General features: G+C 34.4%; 2 protein-coding genes across 16 annotated transcripts in view; one reads left to right on the top strand and one right to left on the bottom strand.

Annotated features, from left to right (window-relative positions):
• LOC106867275 (F-box and leucine-rich repeat protein 13) overlaps nucleotides 1-10,499 on the top strand; it is a 148,531-nt gene extending 138,032 nt beyond the window's left edge. For all 15 annotated transcript variants that reach the window (XM_089338276.1, XM_089338279.1, XM_089338275.1 and 12 more), the window contains one exon: nucleotides 9,008-10,499. In XM_089338276.1, coding sequence (XP_089194402.1) covers nucleotides 9,008-9,089 — 82 coding nt within the window. In that variant the 3' untranslated portion in view covers nucleotides 9,090-10,499. The remainder of the gene's footprint in view (nucleotides 1-9,007) is intronic.
• Nucleotides 9,773-20,195, bottom strand: part of LOC149131658 (uncharacterized) — an 88,170-nt gene continuing 77,747 nt past the window's right edge. The window contains exon 3 of the mRNA XM_089338669.1: nucleotides 9,773-9,943. Within this exon, the coding sequence (XP_089194795.1) occupies nucleotides 9,773-9,943 (171 nt within the window). The remainder of the gene's footprint in view (nucleotides 9,944-20,195) is intronic.

Genomic DNA, 20,195 nt, shown 5'->3' with positions numbered 1-20,195 from the left:
CCCAAAGAAAAACTAAGCTAAGAGCATTAGATTCCTTGGAAGAAAGCAGCATGTATATGAAAACAAGGACAGTAAAAAACAGAGAAATGTTACACAAATACAAATACAAATAACATGACATAACAATGGGTGTCATGCGACTAAGGTTGAATTAAATTAAGCATTTGTATTTGTGTAACATTTCTCTGTTTTTTCCGTCCTTGTTTTCATATACATTCGCTGCTTTCTTTGAAGGAATCTAATGCTCTTTGCTTAGTTTTTCCTTGGGGCTGGCCAGATTGGAGCAATCTCGAGTATAACCAGCCAAAATTGCAAAGATAATCTGGAACTCGACAGAGGATAGAAAAATCCAAATGACCTGTCCTTGTTTTCTTTGTATTGTCTGTCTGGATGTTTTTTTTTGTCCCTTTTTTGTATCACCTAACTGTCTGGATGTTATGCGTTCTTATCCCATTTTTGCATTTTTTATATATATAACTATATATTGGCATACGTACACTTTAGTCTCTCTCTCTCTCTCTCTCTCTCTCTCTCTCTCTCTCTCTCTATATATATATATATATATATATATATATATATATATCTATATGGATAATAATAAATGGAGCAAAACGCATGTTAATGAAAGTTCCTTTAATTCCTACATATATGTTTCGAAATAAATTATAGTTCTTTCACAAAGAAGAAAGAACTGTTGGGGTTCCTCATTTATTTCTCTTCAGGGAGTTCATAATAAAACATGTAATAGCAAGACAAAAACGAAATAATGGGGTAACTTACGAGCTGAGATGTTACATAGTCAGTGACCGTTAGAAGGTTTGTTTACATAGAGATATAAAGGGGTCAACGATATTATTCCATGGGCTTTACGAATAAGAACGCTAGTTTACATAGAAATATAAAGGGAGGGTATTTTTTACGTGATGCTAAAGGTTGAAACCAAAGAGTTATTTGAATATGGGGAGATAAGTATAGTGAATGTTTACATATGTGTGTGCGAGTGCACACACACATATGTACAAACGCGTGCGTATATTGTTAGCACTTTGGGTAGGAACATGGGTGGTATTGTACTCTGTTAACTGAATAAATATTGGTTAAGCTATTTATTAGAAAGGGGAGCACTTTGCAAATTCAAGGTATAATCTAATAGGTATAGTATATACTTCACAGAGTGGATAATAATAGTAATCTAAAAAAGGAAAAGAGAAATTCAAATGGATGTTACAGTTGTTTCAGTAAAGGAACATTTTTATTCCATACCACATATATAGATATGTAATATATACAATATATATAACATATGCAATGAAATAAAATTATTATTGTTCATTCAACATTATCAGACATCAATTTAAATACAATCAATCTATGAAATAAACTTGCTCTGCAAAATAAATTTGTAAGATTTCATAAGCATGTTGACTCCATTCAAATAGACAAAATGTATATAATTCTTTCTCAGAAAACTCTAAGAATTTGAAATGTCAAAAAAGGATAACTGACCAACAGAAAATAAATAAATAACAAAATTCAGTTAGAACTTTTACAAAGTGCAAAGTCTGATTTATGGCACTCCAGTTGTTAAATATTAAAAGATAAACCATCTTTTAGTTTCCTTAAAAACACTATATTTATCTACATATGAGTACATAGTTACATGTTCATGTATATACATACAAATATATCCTCATGTTTGTTTACAAACATTTACATATACTATGCTGCCTTCAATGTCACAGATACAATGGTGTATAAATATATACACATCTGCATATACAAAACCATAACTATGTATCAACATACACAAACATACACACTTACCACATCCATATTTAAGCTCATATCATGCTATTTAAATATATATCTATATATATATAATAATAATATTAGGGACAAATCCAAAATTACAGGTAAAAACTCAATTAAAATCAATTTATAAAAAATTAAAATTAAATTGAGCTTTATAGATAAAATATATATAAAATATATAGTTTTAGGGAAAATAACCAAGTTTCAAGAACTCATCGATGAAAATCCACTATCACATATAGAAAAATTAATAATTAAAAGCACAATAAATGAGTATAATATAAAGTAAAGTAAATATAAGATAAATATAATAAAAAGATTACACGTGTTTCATAACTAATTTTCAAATAGAAAAGAAATTTAAATCGATTAAAATCAATTGAAATTATCGAAAATAAATTCTATTCAAAAATATAGCTACTCCTCAGATCGTAAGTAGAACAAAATTAGATATATATATCTCAACCAACAATAAGTACCAAATAAATTAATATGAAATACTTATTATATAAAGATAGAAAAATTATTAAAAATATCATAATATCAAAATAATAACCATTCAATAATCATCCCTTCATCCATTATAATAACATGTATATTATATACAAAAAACATCTTACATAAATTATCATTGTTTTAAATTATCATTGTTTTAAATACAATTTGAACGAAGTTTAAGTTTAAAATAATAATGAAGATAAAATTAGTATATATTTAACCGGTGTAATAGTTAAAGCTAAAGACGTTTATTTAATTATAATTAAAAATCAATTGAATAATAGAAAAATACAAGATTATTTATTTATACAAACGTAATAATAAAAATATGAATGAAAAAATTATGAATGGAAAAATTATGAATGAAAAAATTAGGAAAGAAAAAATTATTAAGAATAAAAGATTAAACTTTATATATATATACAAAGTTTTAATTTTTTAAAAATCTTTAACGATATTATAAACTATAAAGATTAATTATTAATCAAATATTATTAATCAAAGATAATCGAAAATATATCAACACTATTCAAATCGAAATTCTAATATTATGTTGAAACGAAACTATAACTTCTAAATAATTTAGTGTTAAATAAGTTATCTATTAAAAATAATCTATAAAGAACCAAATGAATAATATAAAAAACAAGAATACATATTATTTTCAAATAGTAGAAAATCTTTAGCAAAGTAAAAAACAGTACTTATCCAAATTTTTCCATAATAAGTATTTCATATTAATTCATTTGGTACTTATTGTTGGTTGAGATATATATATCTAATTTTGTTCTACTTACGATCTGAGGAGTAGCTATATTTTTGAATAGAATTTATTTTCGATAATTTCAATTGATTTTAATCGATTTAAATTTCTTTTCTATTTGAAAATTAGTTATGAAACACGTGTAATCTTTTTATTATATTTATCTTATGATATTTACTTTACTTTATATTATACTCATTTATTGTGCTTTTAATTATTAATTTTTCTATATGTGATAGTGGATTTTCATCGATGAGTTCTTGAAACTTGGTTATTTTCCCTAAAACTATATATATATATATATATATATATATATATATAAGGATTGGAAGGATTGGAAGTGTGGTGGTAGCAGGAAACTGTATCAGATAGCCAGAAAGGAGGCTAGAAGACAGGTATATTACAGAGGCATCAAATTGCTCGACCAAGTGGTGACCATTTCTCAATTAAGTAGGAAGAGAGTTAGCGTAGATGAGATGCAGTTTGGAATTGTGCCGAGTAGGAGCATGACTGATACTATATTCTTGATTAAACAACAGCAGAAGTATTTAGCCCAAAATAAACCTCTGTACCTGGCTTTTGTCAACATGGAGAAAGCCTTTGACTGGGTCCCCAGCTCCTTTATTTGGTGGTCAATACAGAAGCTAGGGATAGATAAGTGGTTAGTGAGAGCTGTACAAGCCATGTACAGGATGCTGCCAGTAAGGTGAAGGTTGGCAATAAGTATAGCAATGAATTCAGTGTACAGGTAGGAGTTCACCAAGGATCAGTTCTCAGCAATCCCCATCCCCATTTATCTTAGTCTTCCAGGCCTTAACAGAGAAATTCAAGACCTGCTATCCTTGGGAGCTCCTCTACACTGATGATCTTGTCTTATAGCTGAATCACTACCTGACCTAGAAAAGAAATTTCAGGTGTGGAAGTAAGGCCTAGAATTTAAGGCCTTAGAGTTAATTTAGCAAAAACCAAAGTCCTAGTAAGTAGGAAAACAGACAAATCACAAGTCCCTTCTGGGAGATGGTCCTGTGTGATATGTAAGAAGGATTTTGGTAGAAACTCCATACATTGTACTCAGTGCAAGTTTTGGACACATAAGAGGTGTTGTGGTATCGCAGGAAGGGTAACGGAGAATATAGTCTGTGTGTGGCAGATATGTAAGTGCACTAAGCACTAAAAAAGCACAGACAATAGACTCTCTCAAATGCTTGGGGGGATCATTAGAAATAGTAGATAGCTTCTGTTATCTAGGCAACCAAGGTAGCAGTGGTGGAGGAAGTTCTGAAAGTGTAGTTACTAGAATAAGAACGAGCTGGGAAAAGTTCAGAGAGTTGCTACCTTTGTTGGTAACTAAGGGTGAAATGCAGATGTGTATGGATGAGGACAGCTACATAAATGGGTGCCAAGCTCTAATTGTAGAGGAAACCTGTAAAAGAGGTAGATCCAGAAAGACATGAGATGAAGTAGTGAAAAAGGATCTTTGGACACTGGGCCTCGCTGAGAAAATGACAAGGGACTGGAAGATGTGGCGATTTGATGTACTTGAAGACATGTCAAGCTAAGTAAAATCGCTGTCTTCCACACATACAGGCTTGTCCTTTCAGGTACTGGTGCCACATAAAAAGCACCCATGCTGGTACTGCATAAATGCACTTGTGCTGATGTTGTGTAAACACACCCATGCTGTAAAAAGCACCCAGCACATACTAAGTGGTTGACATTAGGAAGGGCATCCGGCCATAGAAACTCTGCCACAACAGAGAATTGGAATCTGGTCAGCTCCATATCAAACTGTCTAATCCATGCCAGCATGGAAAACAGAGGTTAAATGATGATGATATATACATAAACTCACAGTCAGTTACTCGTTCATGTACAAACTTACATATATATAAATATATAAATAAATACACACACACACATTTATACACACATATACACATAAATGTAATTTTTGCTGTCTATAACTTATCAAATAAATATAAACACATGAGTATACATAAATACTCATACATATAAAACATATATATATATATATATACATATATAAATATTCATACCTACATCAAAATACATTTACATATAACAATATACAAGCAACCAAACAGATATGTACATACACATGTATACATAAAGACAGCATTCACTTTGGTACACACACAAGTATTCATATAAACAATAATATGAATACATATATATACCTACATAATATATACAAAGTAAAAATAATAGTCCATAACTGTTTACAAAAGTACATATGCTTGTATATATATACCTTTACAGACTTAGAAACATATATACTAATACATACACTCAGCAAAGAAGGAATAGCCATCTAAACACACATGCACTAACATATGTGTACATACATATTTTAAACCACACACCCATGTATAGATATACTTACATACACATAAATAAATATGCACCCCCATATATGTATCAATATAAATATACTTATATACACATAAATACACACACACACATGTATATGCATGTTGATACATGCATATACATACAAATATACATATAAATTTTGTTGTGTCTAAGGAGAGTCATTATACCAGTATAATTAACACATGCACTGGTTCAATTCCACTCCTTTATTATTAGCCAATTTGTTAAATATCCAACTAATTAATCAATTGTTTAATTTGTACTAAATAAGAAATACACATAGAAGATAGGGATACACCAATGTCACAGATACTACCCACAGTGTATACATACAAAGGTACATTCCTAGGTAGGCAGTCAAAGAGGTAGATAGATTTAGTAGATAGATTTTAGGTGGTTAGGTCAGTTATATAGATTGTTAGTTACTTATTTAATTATGTAGATAGGTAGATAGGTGGGAAGATAAGCAAGCTAATAGGTAGATAAGTAGGCAAGTAGACAGATAGGTATGTAAGTAGGTAGATAAATAGGTAAATAAGTAGGTAGACAGATATATATACAGATAGATAGATAGAGAGATAGATAGAGAGAGAGAGAGAGAGAGAGAGAGAGAGAGAGAGAGAGAGAGAGATAGGTACATACATAGGTATGTAGGTACATAGGTAATACAGATAGACAAGCACACACACACACATGCATACGTAGACAGAAATGCATGACCATATATATACACATACACTCCACACACATACACACACAGACACATATAGGCACACAAGCATATACAACAGGCACATGTACATACACAAACTCATACACATAGACACAAACACACACACACACATACATACACAAACACAAGCATGCACACACAAACACGTGAATATGCAGAATACAAACATACATACACAAGCACACATGCATGCTGGCATGCATACACACACACACACACACACACGCATGCAACAAAATCTCAAACGGACAAGCGCGGCTTCTATAATGGACTAAATCAATAGTCATTGAAAAGATTGCAAGTAGCAACAGAAGTGCTTTGACAAATGTGGGGATGAAGAGAACCAGAAGGAAAGGGTCAGTGAGGGGCTCTACCATAAGAGGAAGAGTGAGTGAGGAAGTGGGCAGAAGTAGGACCAGCATGGGCCTCTTTGGTCTTAAGTAGTGGGAGTGGACAGACACGTGTAGATGTTGGAGCTAGAAAGGGAATTAGCCATAGGTTCTAGTGATAGATCAGATGAGTAGGGCATGTCTTGGATTTAACCCAGCTGGACAGTCGACACTGGGAGGTAGGTGAATTACACTTTGTTCCTCATATTACAGTTCCCCAAAACAAATTAAACAATTATTTAGTTGGATAGTTAACCAATTGACTAATAAAGGAGTGAAACTGAACCAGTGAGTGTGTTAATTATATTGGCATAATGACTCTCCCTAGAAACACACGAATTCACATTAAAAAATCTTGCAAACCAGATACAAACACAAAATAAAATATAAAGTATAACATAAAATACAGTGAAAGTCTGAAGAGAAAGAAAATCCAATCAAAACTAAATCCCCACAACTGGCCAAAGAGCTAATCCTATTGATCAAAAAGTATGTTCACTTTATAAGATGCAAGTACCTCACTATGATTTCATCAAATCTGTTTATCAAGTTATCTTTGCAGTACAAAATAGTTGGCACCTCATTATTGCATAATCTGCAAAAACTGCCACCTCCAGTATAAAGCATTTGCACTAAAGATCAAATGATTAAGGAGTCTTTATGTTGAAGTAGTTGTATGCTGTCAACTTAATGTGACAGTCCCCTGAAGGGAATAATACTGCTGTTGGTTAGACCTAGGAAGCTGCACCGCTTCCTGTCGGCCTTGACACATTTCCTGTGTCCTTATGTTTACAAGGGGGAGACAAGCACCTCCACCCAGCTAAGCCTGCATCCAGAGACATGTTTCTGAGTCTTTGCTCATCATCAGTCTGGAGTAGCATGACTTACTAGTCGAAGATGCCCGTCAAGCTGTTGTAAACATATAATAATTCTAGTGAAATACATTCACTGATTTCAAATTTAGAAATAATACATTTCTAAATCTCTCAGAGAGATTTATGCAGTAGTGATACGATGAAGTAGTTGTATGCTGTCAACTTAATGTGACAGTCCCATGAAGGGAATAATACTGCTGTTGGTTAGACCTAGGAAGCTGCACCGCTTCCTGTCGGCCTTGACACATTTCCTGTGTCCTTATGTTTACAAGGGGGAGACAAGCACCTCCACCCAGCTAAGTCTGCATCCAGAGACATGTTTCTGAGTCTTTGCTCGTCATCATTCACTGATTTCAAATTTGCAGCTTCCTAGGTCTAACCAACAGCAGTATTATTCCCTTCAGGGGACTGTCACATTAAGTTGACAGCATACAACTACTTCATTGTATCACTACTGCATAAATCTCTCTGAGAGATTTAGAAATGTATTATTTCTAAAAGTCTTTATGTTGCTGTTTAAGACTCCAAATTAACTTGGATAGTGATGTCTAGTTAGCCTTACTTATATAAGTTCTAAACTCAAGTAAATGATTCTGATGTTGAGCCTTGAAGTAGTACAATGTTGCACCTATGTAGTAATATACAGTTTGAAAAGCAAGGATCAAGTCCTTTCCCACATTTAAATTATTATTATTATTATTATTATTATTATTGAGTGAGAGAGTAGCACATGCTATCAAAGTGACACTGGGGTACAAATATATGAAACCCAATATACCCATCATGACTACCCATTATTATTATTATTATTATTATTATTATTATTATTGAGTGAAAGAGCAGCACATGCCATCAAAGTGACACTGGGGTATAAATATACGAAACCCAATAAACTAATCATAAGCACCCGTCTGATAAGGGTATGTGAGGCACATGCATCACAACCATATGTGTACAACATGGTGATCTTATATCAAGATAAACAGTGCATGACGTTGCAGGTGGGACCCAGTTAGAGTTTTCCTCAGGTTGAGTGACCTATCCTGCTCAAGAACTCCTGTTTAAGGATGATGAACACTCATGTTTCCAAAGGTGAATTATTCAAACCCCAAAGACTTCCTCTCAGCACATAGCTATGATGTTCCCCCACTTCTTCTGCTCATGATCAGGGATGCACATGTCGTCAGCCACTAAGGGATATGCTCAACTAGTGAAAGTCAAACAACTGACAAGGAAATCTGTGGTATTGAGCAAAATATTTGCTGTAGCCCATTTTAAGACAAAACAATGTACATGAAAACACTTCCAATCAGTTAAGATCAGAAGAGAGCCACTGCCTGGTACTGCATCAGGGCATTTATTATTATTATTATTATTATTATTATTATTATTATTGTTGTTGTTGTTGTTGTTGTTATACACATACATACATACATACATACATACATACACATATATCATATATCATGTGTGTGAGTGTATGTATTTATGCATTTCTTAACATTTCATGTACTTGTAATGATATTCTGAAATTTGTTAACAGGTCTATAGTTCAGAAAATGAAGCGCTCTATTGATACTGTGAACTATAATGGTGAGGAATGTCATCCATCTTTGGAATGTTAAACAGAGAAATAATTTAATTTGACATGAGGAACCATAGTATTATTCCCCTAATAAAGATTAGCTAATTTACATCTGTTAATCTGTAATCAAATTTTCCCCACCAATTCAAAACTTGCTAAGCAGCCATATTTTCTTCATATCTCACTCAAAATTCTTTGAAAGAGGAGACATTGGATAATCTATTTAATTAAAACTAGATGACACATAACAACAACAGTTGCAATTAAATATACAATACCGGAATATGTTCTACATTATATACAGGGTCCGCCAAAAGTAACTATATATTTTTATTTCAACATGATAAATGTAACATAGAAGAAATAAGCTACTACAATACAGAAAGTAACACAGGGTACACTAAAGTTTGTTGCAACATAAAACGTGATGTTTATTAAAGCTCTGTGTGCTCTCCGTGGAGCTCAATGCACTTTGCTAATCTTTCAGGGACGGAGTGGCATACTTTGGCGCACAGCTGCAATGGCAGCTCGAATTTGTTCCTTAAGTTCAGCAATGTTGCGGGGCTTTGTTGAGTAGATTCTCTTTGAGAACGCCCCACAGGAAAAAGTTGGGTGGGGTCAAATCCGGCGAATGAGACGGCCACTCAAGCGGTCCTCGCCTGCCAATCCATCGACAGGGCAGGTTGGTGTCCAGCCAGTCTTGCACAAGCGTAGCATAATGGGCTAGTGCCCCATCCTGCTGAAAGTACAGACCCTCTGCTCCATCCTGCTCTTGTAATAACGGCAAAACCAGCTTCTGTAACATAGCCAGGTTACATTGTGCAGAATCATTTCAAAACCGCAATCTTTTGTTCTTTTGTTAATCGGGTGGATACAATCGATATAACAGTATATCTGAAATAGGGGAAAAAAAAAAGAAATAAAAATATAAGATTTCAGTTTTCAAATGACATATGAAATAGAAAAATTGAATAAGTATCAACAAGGTTACAAGCAAAAGAAAATATATAGTTTCTTATGGCAGACCCTGTAAATAGCAGACAGCCTATAAATGATCATTCAGTCTACTATAAATATAAACCAAATTTTCAAGTCACTCACTATCATCTTAATTGGATAATGTAGTCTACATATATTATATCTAAAAAAGAAAAAAAGAACAAAAGGATAAAACATTGAAAGTCAGTGACAGAATTCTATTGATCATAAGTTTTTACCTTAACTGCATAACAGGACAATGGAATGTATATAATTGTTTTATGAAGAATGAGGACCAAGATTAAGAATATGATTGCAATGAAAAAGCATTTTAAACAGAGATTTTGAATAAAAATTCATGATAAATAAATAGTTTGCAGAAGGAAGGTTTTACAGGATTTATTGATGAGTCTGTTGTATTAGTTTCTGATGTAAGATAACTGTATTTCATTAAATTTTAATTATCTTTTTATTTGTTATTTCATTTTTTTTATTTCATTCAATTAATATAATGCCATACTTTAAACTTTTAGCATTCAAATTGAAAATGTCTAGTTGTAGGCTGCTTTATAACCTATATTGTTAAAGAGATTCATTAAGTATATTCATCAACAATAACATAGGACATTTGAACTCAAAGCTCAAGTCACTGTCTTACTCCTAATAGAAGTGCTAATTGACAGAAGATGTATGTGACATACTTGATATTGTTTACACATTAAAAACTGACCATATCTAACATTTACATTATTTAGATTATTTACATTTGACAGATATTTGTCCTCATCTTGTTTGTTAACACGTTTCAGCTGATATTACCCTTCCAGCCTTCATCAGGTGTCTTGGAGAAATTTCTAGCCTGGGTTCTCATTCCTAAGGTATTTTTCGTCGTCGTCGGCGGCGGCGTTCATATCATGGAAAGAAAGAATTATCTAATAAACGGCGATATTTGATACAAAGATAAATCGAGTTGGTTGCTTTGTAGTATTTAGTACAACTCTCTGTCATGTGTTTTGCTTTCTTGGGGTCATTCCGGGTGTGTTTCTGTACTAACAGATTTGACTCTTCTACTGATTGACTGTTAAGATAAAACTATTAACGCCTCCGCATCTACAATTACATTTTCTAATCTCTTTACTGAACCAATTCCAAGATGTTACTATTTTGCAAGTTATTTCATGCTTCTTTTATAACTACTTCTAGACTTTGCGTTGTTGTTGTTGTTGTTGTTGGTGGTGGTGGAGGTGGTGGTGGCGGCGGCGGCGGCGGCGGCGGCGGCGGCGGTGGCGGTGGTGGAGGAGGAGGAGGGGGAGGTGGTGGTGGTGGTGGTGGTGGTGGAGGAGGAGGAGGATACAACTCTGCTGGTACAGATCTATACCATGGTGAGAAGCTTTCTGACACAATTCTATCACAAGGGCTTCTTATGGTGTGAACATTGTAAGCATATTGCCCTACAGTTAAGAACTACAGAAATATCAAACAGAACTTAAAACACCTGCTGAAAGCAGTATTTAAGAGTGTGACAACCTTTATAGAAACAAAAGCTAAAATTGTAGATGTACTGCCTCCTGAAAATATGTAAATTTAAAGGACCACAAACATCTCTTCAACTATCAATCTTTGAAAACAAAAAATGAAAAAAAAGGTAACAGAAAAAGATTTGATTTCATCCAGTTTTGGTAATAAAATTAAACTGTTTAATTTGATGTCATATCATTAAACACTTTCATTAATCACATACATATACACAAATACTTGCATGTCAGCACACATGTGTATATGGATACAAATACAGTGAGAAATATACATCTACAGAAATATACTTACATATGTATGCATGCAGATATACACATACATGCACACAGATATACTCTATAGACATATATGTATTCTTTTGATAAAAATCAATAGTTGTTGTTGTTGTTGTTGCCTAGAATTGAACTCAGAATTTGGGGGTTAGTAGCCTGCACTCTTAATCACTATGCCATATGCCTGTGGGCAATTATGGAGTGAATTTTAGGGCTTATAAATCTAATATTTTTCTATCCTTCCTTAATATCGGTTCCCATATGCTATTCATATCTGCACTCAGTCTGCTTAGGAGGTTATTGTGTCCTAGCATATGTGCTGCTTCTTTAAGTTTTCGTATGTTCCTGTGGTGTCTTCTGTCTATTATTTTAACTTCGTCCCACAGAGAGAGGTGGTCTCCATTTTTCCATACATGATCAGCTATATCTAATTTATCAATATCTCCTTGTGTCACAGCTTTGTGATGTTCCGCTACCTTTATTTTGAGGGGGCAACATGTTTCACCTTTGTATAACCTACCACAACTGCATGGGATGGAGTACACGCAGTCTTTGGTCATATTCTCTTCTATTGGTAGTTTTACTCGAAGAAGATATTTGCAAAGTGTTGTATTACTCTTGAATACTGTCCTGATGTCATATGGGCCACATATCTTTTGTATCTTTTCGGAGAGGCCTTTCACATAGGGTAGACAGACTGTGGACAGTTTATTGGTTTCATCCTCTCTTTTCTTCATAATTGGAGTGGATAGTATGTTTTTGGGGTAGTTGTTGCATAATAGATTGTTACTGAGCTTGATCATTTCTTCATGGTAGGTATCACGATCGCTACTTATATTCTTTGTTTGATGTTTTAGGCACTGAGCAATCCCTCTCTTTACACTGTATGGATGGTGGAAATTGAAGTTGAGGTATCGTCTGGTGAAGGTTGGCTTGCGGTATACTGATGTCCTGAATCTATGCTTGGTGTGTGTTATTATAACATTCAGGAATGCTAGCTGATTGTCTTTTTCCTTTTCCATTGTGAACTGTATGAATGGCTTTATTGAGTTCACATGATCTAACAGCACTTGGACATCTTCCTGGTGGGGCCAGAGTATAAAGGTGTCATCAACATATCGCAGCCATAGGGTTGGTTTTAGTGGTGTTGATCCTAAAGCCAAATTCTCAAAGTATTGCTTGTATATGTTGGCTGTTATTGAGATAATGGTGAACCCATAGCTGAACCCTCTTCTTGTTGATATATATGAGTGTCCATACTGAAGTAGATAGTTTCTACACAGAGGGTCAACATTTCCATCAAGTTTCTTTTTGGTATACTAGTGCATTCTTTTAGATTGGTGTTTGTCACCAGTTTCTATTGAATCACTGATAGTGCTTCACCAGTTGGGATTTTGGTGAACAGACTTATCACATCTAGACTCACTATCTGGTTGGATTCAATGGGGGTATCCTTGATCAATTTTGTGAAGTGGGTGGAATTCTTCACAAATGATGTTGACTTTTCTGCTAATGGACTGATTATATCCACAAGGAAGTGGCTCAGTGGATGACATGCTGAACCTCTACAGCTCACTATAGGATAGTATTCCATTAAGACCTTTAGTGAGCTGTAGAGGTTCAGCATGTCATCCACTGAGCCACTTCCTTGTGGATATGATGAATCCATTAGCAGGAAAGTCAACATCGTACGTGAAGAACTCCACCCACTTCATTTGTTAAATTTGGATGAATATCTTAGAAAATATAACAATTTGAATGACCAGCAGATTGGCTGAAATCTTGTCTAGTTGGCCTAAATGAATAATTAGCCATATTTGGGATGTCATACCTTTGAAACTGAGGTGATAATCATCTTTAAATTACACAAATTAATTGTGACCATGGTATAGCAGTTACCTATTTTTTTTTCAGGTTCTTGGAAAGGAAACTTTTTTTTTGGCAATTTCTAAAATATCTATGTAAAGCCTATTTTGTTATGTGTAACAAGCAGTCAATTTTGCAGTGTTCTCAGAAAAGTACAAGCAATAAGGACTTGAGTTTTGGCACATTTGTAGTAGGTATAAAGATTTTGAGACATGATACGATTTCAATAAAATTTTAAAGGACAATAAAAAAAATGGCTACAAATGGCTTCAGATTAGGGTGCATACATAAATTGAATTTTCTGTTTTGACAGTGATTTTTCCATGGACTTGGAAATGATGGGGGGATGCTTTTTTATGAAAAATTTTTTGAAAATTTATGATTTTTTCCACCCCCACCCTCCACCCAATATTTTTTTGATTTGCCCTGTGCACTTAAAAAAGATGGGAGGAGCCTTTTTGGTTAAAAAAAAAAAATGGAAAATATTTTCAAATATGAAGTTGTGTTTTAAGGGAAATTTAGCTGTTGTTTCTAGGACATTCCACGACCACTTCGTACCTTTCTAAGTATTGCATGTATACCTAGATTAAAAAAACAAAAAAATCTCAAAACTAGTTCTTTGCTTTAGTTTTAAAAGCACAAATTATAGACATTAAAATTTTACAGCAAACCCATTAATAAGAGAGAAAAACCCCAAAACAAATATGTAAATTCTACCACAAATTGTCAGACTGCATTCAAAATTAGAAAAAAACCCATCACATTTGACTTTAATAATCTACAAAATAATATTCATTGCCCAATATAATATTTATTGGCAAAATTTGACCAATATTTCTCGACAAAAAAACAAAACTTACATGTATATCCACGAGGTAAAATTCTCCGTGATAAAATTCAGATGTCATCTCCACACATTGTTAAAACAGTGAAAGGGAATAAACAACATTCTTAGTACGATAATTCCATGCTTATGTAGATCAATTTAAAGCATTTTTTTGTAGAAATATGTTTATTTAGTAATTAGTTCATCCATTTCTTGAAATTCTGGCTCAAACTCGATAATCAAAAACTTGGATTTGTATTCCGTTTGATCTCTCACCATTTGAGAATACATCAGTTTGACAAATAGTGTCAGTATACCGCCCTCTTTACTGACTTTGCGCTTTTTCACCATACTGTAGCCAGATTCGGCAATGAATACTGAATTTACAAATAATTTTTTTCTTATGATATAAAAATCTTAAAGAAAATATGTTCTTTTCTAAGAGAAAATTAATGATAAAATTCTCACTTTTATATTTCATAACAATTATCTGACCTATCTCCATCAATATCAACATAAAGCAAAAAAAAGTTTTCTTCATGACTATAATTTTCAACACAAATTGAGTTATAGTGCTCCAGTGAATTGAACAAGAGTAAAGGCCTCTGTTCTACAGTCAAACCCCCCCCCACACACACACACAAAAAAAAAAGACTGGACACACTTTGTGAATGGATGGAAATATCAGGCATGATATGTAAGTGTTGGATTTTGATCATAACTATATGAAAAGAAAGTTCACATCCAGAACTTTCCACAGGGAAAATGTATTTTGACATGAAAATGATCCACCTGGATCATATTAATGTATCATCCTTACATGTTAATATTTTCTACTAGTTTGATGGATATTACTGCACATATTATTACATCAACAATTCCCTGTATTTTTAGAACAGCTTTTTCAGTAAAAACCCTCCTCTTTAGTAAAGGTTCAGCATGGGTAAAAAGAATCTGATCTAGAAGAATTGTCTGATGCATCAATGGGTTCATTTGATATTGCTGAAATGTATGATTTAGTAGGTTTCTTTATATTAGATATCTAAGACCTAAGTTCTCTCTCATGATATTGGTCAATACTGTGATGATGGATTAGGTATATCCCATAGCTGTGATGGCCATACCACAGATACATTTAAGAAAAATTTCGTATCTACCTTTTGCAAATTAGGTCTCAAAATCACAGTAAACAAGGTAACCACAAAGCTGATTTCTTAGATGCTTCCTTGGACTGAAACTTTAATTCTTACAAGCTTAACCATAAACCTTAGGAAAAGTTTACATATATACATCAACAGTTTTGTCACCACCCCAACTATCACCTTTAAAAACCTTGTAGCCAATATTAGTAATAAGATATCTAATCTCTCTCCTTCTAAAGAAATATTTTACAAGGCAGACCCCTACAATACTAATGCCCTGGAAAACAGTTGTGTCAAAGGGAAGATAACTTACACTTCAACCATGAAAAGAATGAAGCCTAAAAATAAACCGAGGAAGATTGTATGGATCACCACCCACCTTTCCTCTTCAAATGTTAAGATTAACATAGGTAAAAAATTCCTAGCTTTGATGGATAAGCATTTCCCTGATTGCAAAAGGTTACAAGAAAATCTTTGATAGATGTTCTGTGAAAGTTTTTTATAGCTGCTGCCTCAACACAGATACATTATTGCATGTAAGTCACACCAGGCACCCTCTCCAAAATGTAACTTCAGTAACCCGATTACTTACCCACTTGACCAGGCATGCATGGTTACGTATGTGAAAATGACTTCAAAAACAAGAGATGCCAACCACTAGTTTCCTTTCCAACACATGAACAAGAAGAAAACCACTCAGCTATGTGGCCATATCCGAGATCTGAATGCCAAAAAAATACCCTGCAAGCCATTGAGTTGAGCTTCATAGAGCGAGCTACATTATACATTACAAGGCGGTGCAGGCTTTGTATAGCCTGCATATCCTGTTCAAATTAAGAACTCTGCTGACTTACTGAAGTAGAGATCATAAATTTTCACAAATGCTATCAAACTGGAGAGAAGACCACCCTCTTCAGATTTAACACAGAGATTTACAAAAATTAAAGCCTTTCCGCATCAGATTAACCCCACCAATCATTGTTAATTCCCTTTCTAATGGACCAAAGGAGCTCAACTCTTATCTTCCTTTTCTCATTTTTTTCCCTTTTCTTTTCATTCTTTCTCAATTTTTCTGTGAGAGCAAACATGTTTATTTTAAGCCTGAACGATTGCAGAATAGCACACATGCCTATCCAATTATCCAAGCATGAAACTTATAATAGCTCTCATTTAAATCCTGTGTTTATTAAATGATATTTATCTCACACTGGAGTACTTTTTTGTTGAGCTTACCAATAGTACTCAAGAGTGACCCAATCTGTGGTTGAAGCAAAGCTTCTACCATACCGAGTGTGACGTGGTGGTGGAACAGGAAGGTAGATAGAACTATAAAAGAAAAGAGACAAAACTGGAAGAGTGGGGGTAGCAAAGAACCATATCAGATAGCTAAAAAAGAAACTAAGTGTCAGGTATGTCTTGCTAGGGCAGAAGTGGAAAGGAAGAGGTTTGCCAATGTCTTACAGCATGACAATCAGAGATTTGAGGTGTTCTGGATTGCCAAACAGTGTGTTAGAGAGAATCAAGATGTTGTACATATGGACAGATAATGGTATGCTTGCTCTTAATGATCCTGAAAAGAAAGAGGCATGGAAGAACTACTATGAAAGACTATTAAATGTGGAGAATGAATGAGAGAAAGGGAGTCTTCCTCATGTGAACCCATCAGAGGTACCAGCTATCCTAGTTGACAGTAGCATGACAGATAAGGCAATTAAAGATATGAAAACAAGGAAGGCCCCTGACCCATCAGGTGTCACTGTCAAGATACTCAAGATGTTTGGTAGAATTGGATACAGTCTAGTGACCAGTAAAGTTAATCATGTTATTCAGGAAGGTGTAATCCCTAGTGACTGATCATAATCAGCATCATAATCAGCTGCTACAAGGGCAAGGGAGATTCCTTAGATAGAAGTAACTATAGAGGCATCAAATTGCTGGACCGGGTGATGAAAGTTGCAGAGAGAGTTATAGACCAATTAATTAGGAACAGAATTAAATTAGACAAAATGCAGTTCAGCTTGTCTCGGAAAGAAGTACCACTGATGCTATTTTCATAGTCAGGTAATTGCAATAGAAGTATTTAATAAGAACAAGCTGTTGTACTTGGTATTTGTACTCTGGGATATGATGATCCCTGAGGAAGCTAGGGATAGACAAATTGCTACCAAAAGCAATACAGTCCATGTACAGGGATGCTGTCAGTAAGATAAGAGTTGGCCATGGGTACATTGATAAATTTAGTGTACAGGTAGGTGTCCACCAGGGGTCAGTCCTAAACCCCCTTCCTATTTGTCATTGTCCTCCAGGCCATAACAGAGGAATTTAAAACTGGAACTCTTGTATGTTGATGATCTTGCCCTCATAGCAGAATTAGAAAAGAAATTCCAGGTGTGGAAACAGAACCTGGAATCTAAGGATCTTAAAGCAAACTTAGCAAAGACCAAGATCCTAGTAAGCAAGTAAAAAGACACAACCTTTCACCCATCAGGTAAATGACCCTGCTCAATATGTAGGAATGGTGTAGACAGAAATTCTATTTGGTGTATCTAGTGCAAGCAATGGACACACAAGAGGTGCAGTGAAAGATTAACAGAGAAAGTAGTGTTTGTATGTAGAAGATGTACAGGAGCCATAAAGACAACAAATACATGAGAAACTGATTTCCTTAAATATCCTGGTGGCTCCCTGGAAGCTGTAGATACTTTTTGTTACCTAGGTGACCCAATTAGCAGTGGAGGAGGTCATACAGAAAGTGTAATTACTAGAATATGAATAGGTTGGAGGAAGTTCAGAGAGTTTTTACCTCTATCAGCAACCAAAGGTCTCACTCTCTGAGTAAAGGGAAGATTGCATGATGCATGTGTACAAACTGTAATGCAGTTAATGCGGGCCCTGAATGGAGAGGACATGCAAAGGCTGGAGAGGAATGAAGCTGGTATTTTCTGCTGGATGTGTGATGTCAGTGTGCATATGTGACAGAGTACTGGATAACTGAGGGCAAAGTCAGGCATAAGAGGATTTATATGCAGTGTGCAAGAGAGGAGGCTGTACTGGTTTGATCTTGATGCAGGTGGATAAGGGCAGCTGCATAAAGAAATGCCAATTGCTTAAAGTTGAGGGAAGTTGTGGAAGAGGTAGATCCAGGAAGACATGGGATGAAGTTTTGAAGGCCAATCTCAAAACACTGTGTGTGTGTGTGTGTGTGTGTGTGTGTAGGATGTTTGTTACTTTGATTATTTTCTCTGTAAATATAATATATATATAAATGTGTGTTGTGAAAAATTAGGAAGAAAATAATAATTTTTTATTCACATGATTTTTTAAAAGTAACCTTTCTTTTCCAGCTATTTTGAGCACATTCTCGTAAGAAAATCTGTATATTTGACACCAAAAAGTTGCCATGTCTTGGACAAATAAGATAACTGCTCATAGAGTTACTGGACACACCCTAAATTTGGGTACAGTTTTCACCTACTGGATATGCCTACTGGATTAAACGTTTGAGATGATCTTCTGCTGTGGTTGTGACATGACTTTAATACAGAAAAAGGAAGAAGAAAATCACATTGACTAAATTTCATTTTTTAACATTCCTGAAGAATCTTTAACCATTACTTTTCTCATATAAAATCATACTCATGTCCTCTCTTGACAGCGCTAAACTAAATTACTACTCTTAATTTTCTACAATGCAGTATTTAGAAACTTCCATGCATTATTTTAGCTTTTATTATATTTATTTATTTGGTTCCAGCCCGCAGCTTTGCTATCAGAATTGGTTATACTAAACTGCTTAATTAGTTTTTTAATAGATGAGAAATCTTGCTAAAAAATCCATAACCATATTTTGAAAAATGTACTGTTGTTCATATTGCTGGGTAACGTCTTATATTTCTGTCTGTCGATCTGTCTGTTACTATCTTGCTCCCTACACCAGTGAATCAATCTTGACGAAAATTTGCATGCATGTTAAACTAACATTCAGTTCACTTATAGGCTAATTGGACTTCAATAAAAATTTATAATGGCCACCACCGCTAGGTGGGGTTGGGCTATAATTTGATAAAATGAGAAGAGTGCAAGAGTGTTAGTGTGAGGGAAATGTGGAGGCATAGTGAGTGTGGCTGATATCAGGGAAGGGGAGAACAGCATTTTGTAAGTGACAGATATGGAGTAGCAGTGGGATGATGACGATAATACAGCTGTCATTCAGAGATATACAAGTGGTGCTGCATACATACTTTCGTAAATACATAGATACATGCATACACACACACACACACACACACACATACACGTAAGTAACTTTTAATACACTGAGTAAGGGAAAAAAAGGTGGGCGTGAGGAATACATAGCTTTAAGGAGAGAGGGTAGGTTGCTTTTCTACTGTCCATCGTAAAGAAACGCTCACACACACACACACACACAGACACACACACAGAGACACACACACATGCATACATATATATACATACATACACATATATGTACGTACATAAATACATACATACATATGTCTACTATA

Source organism: Octopus bimaculoides, chromosome 20 (assembly GCF_046866305.1).
Source record: "Octopus bimaculoides isolate indiv1 chromosome 20, ASM4686630v1, whole genome shotgun sequence".
Classification (NCBI taxonomy): domain Eukaryota; kingdom Metazoa; phylum Mollusca; class Cephalopoda; order Octopoda; family Octopodidae; genus Octopus; species Octopus bimaculoides.
The sequence above is the reverse complement of the archived record's forward strand: the minus strand, read 5'-3'. Positions and strand labels throughout refer to the sequence as shown.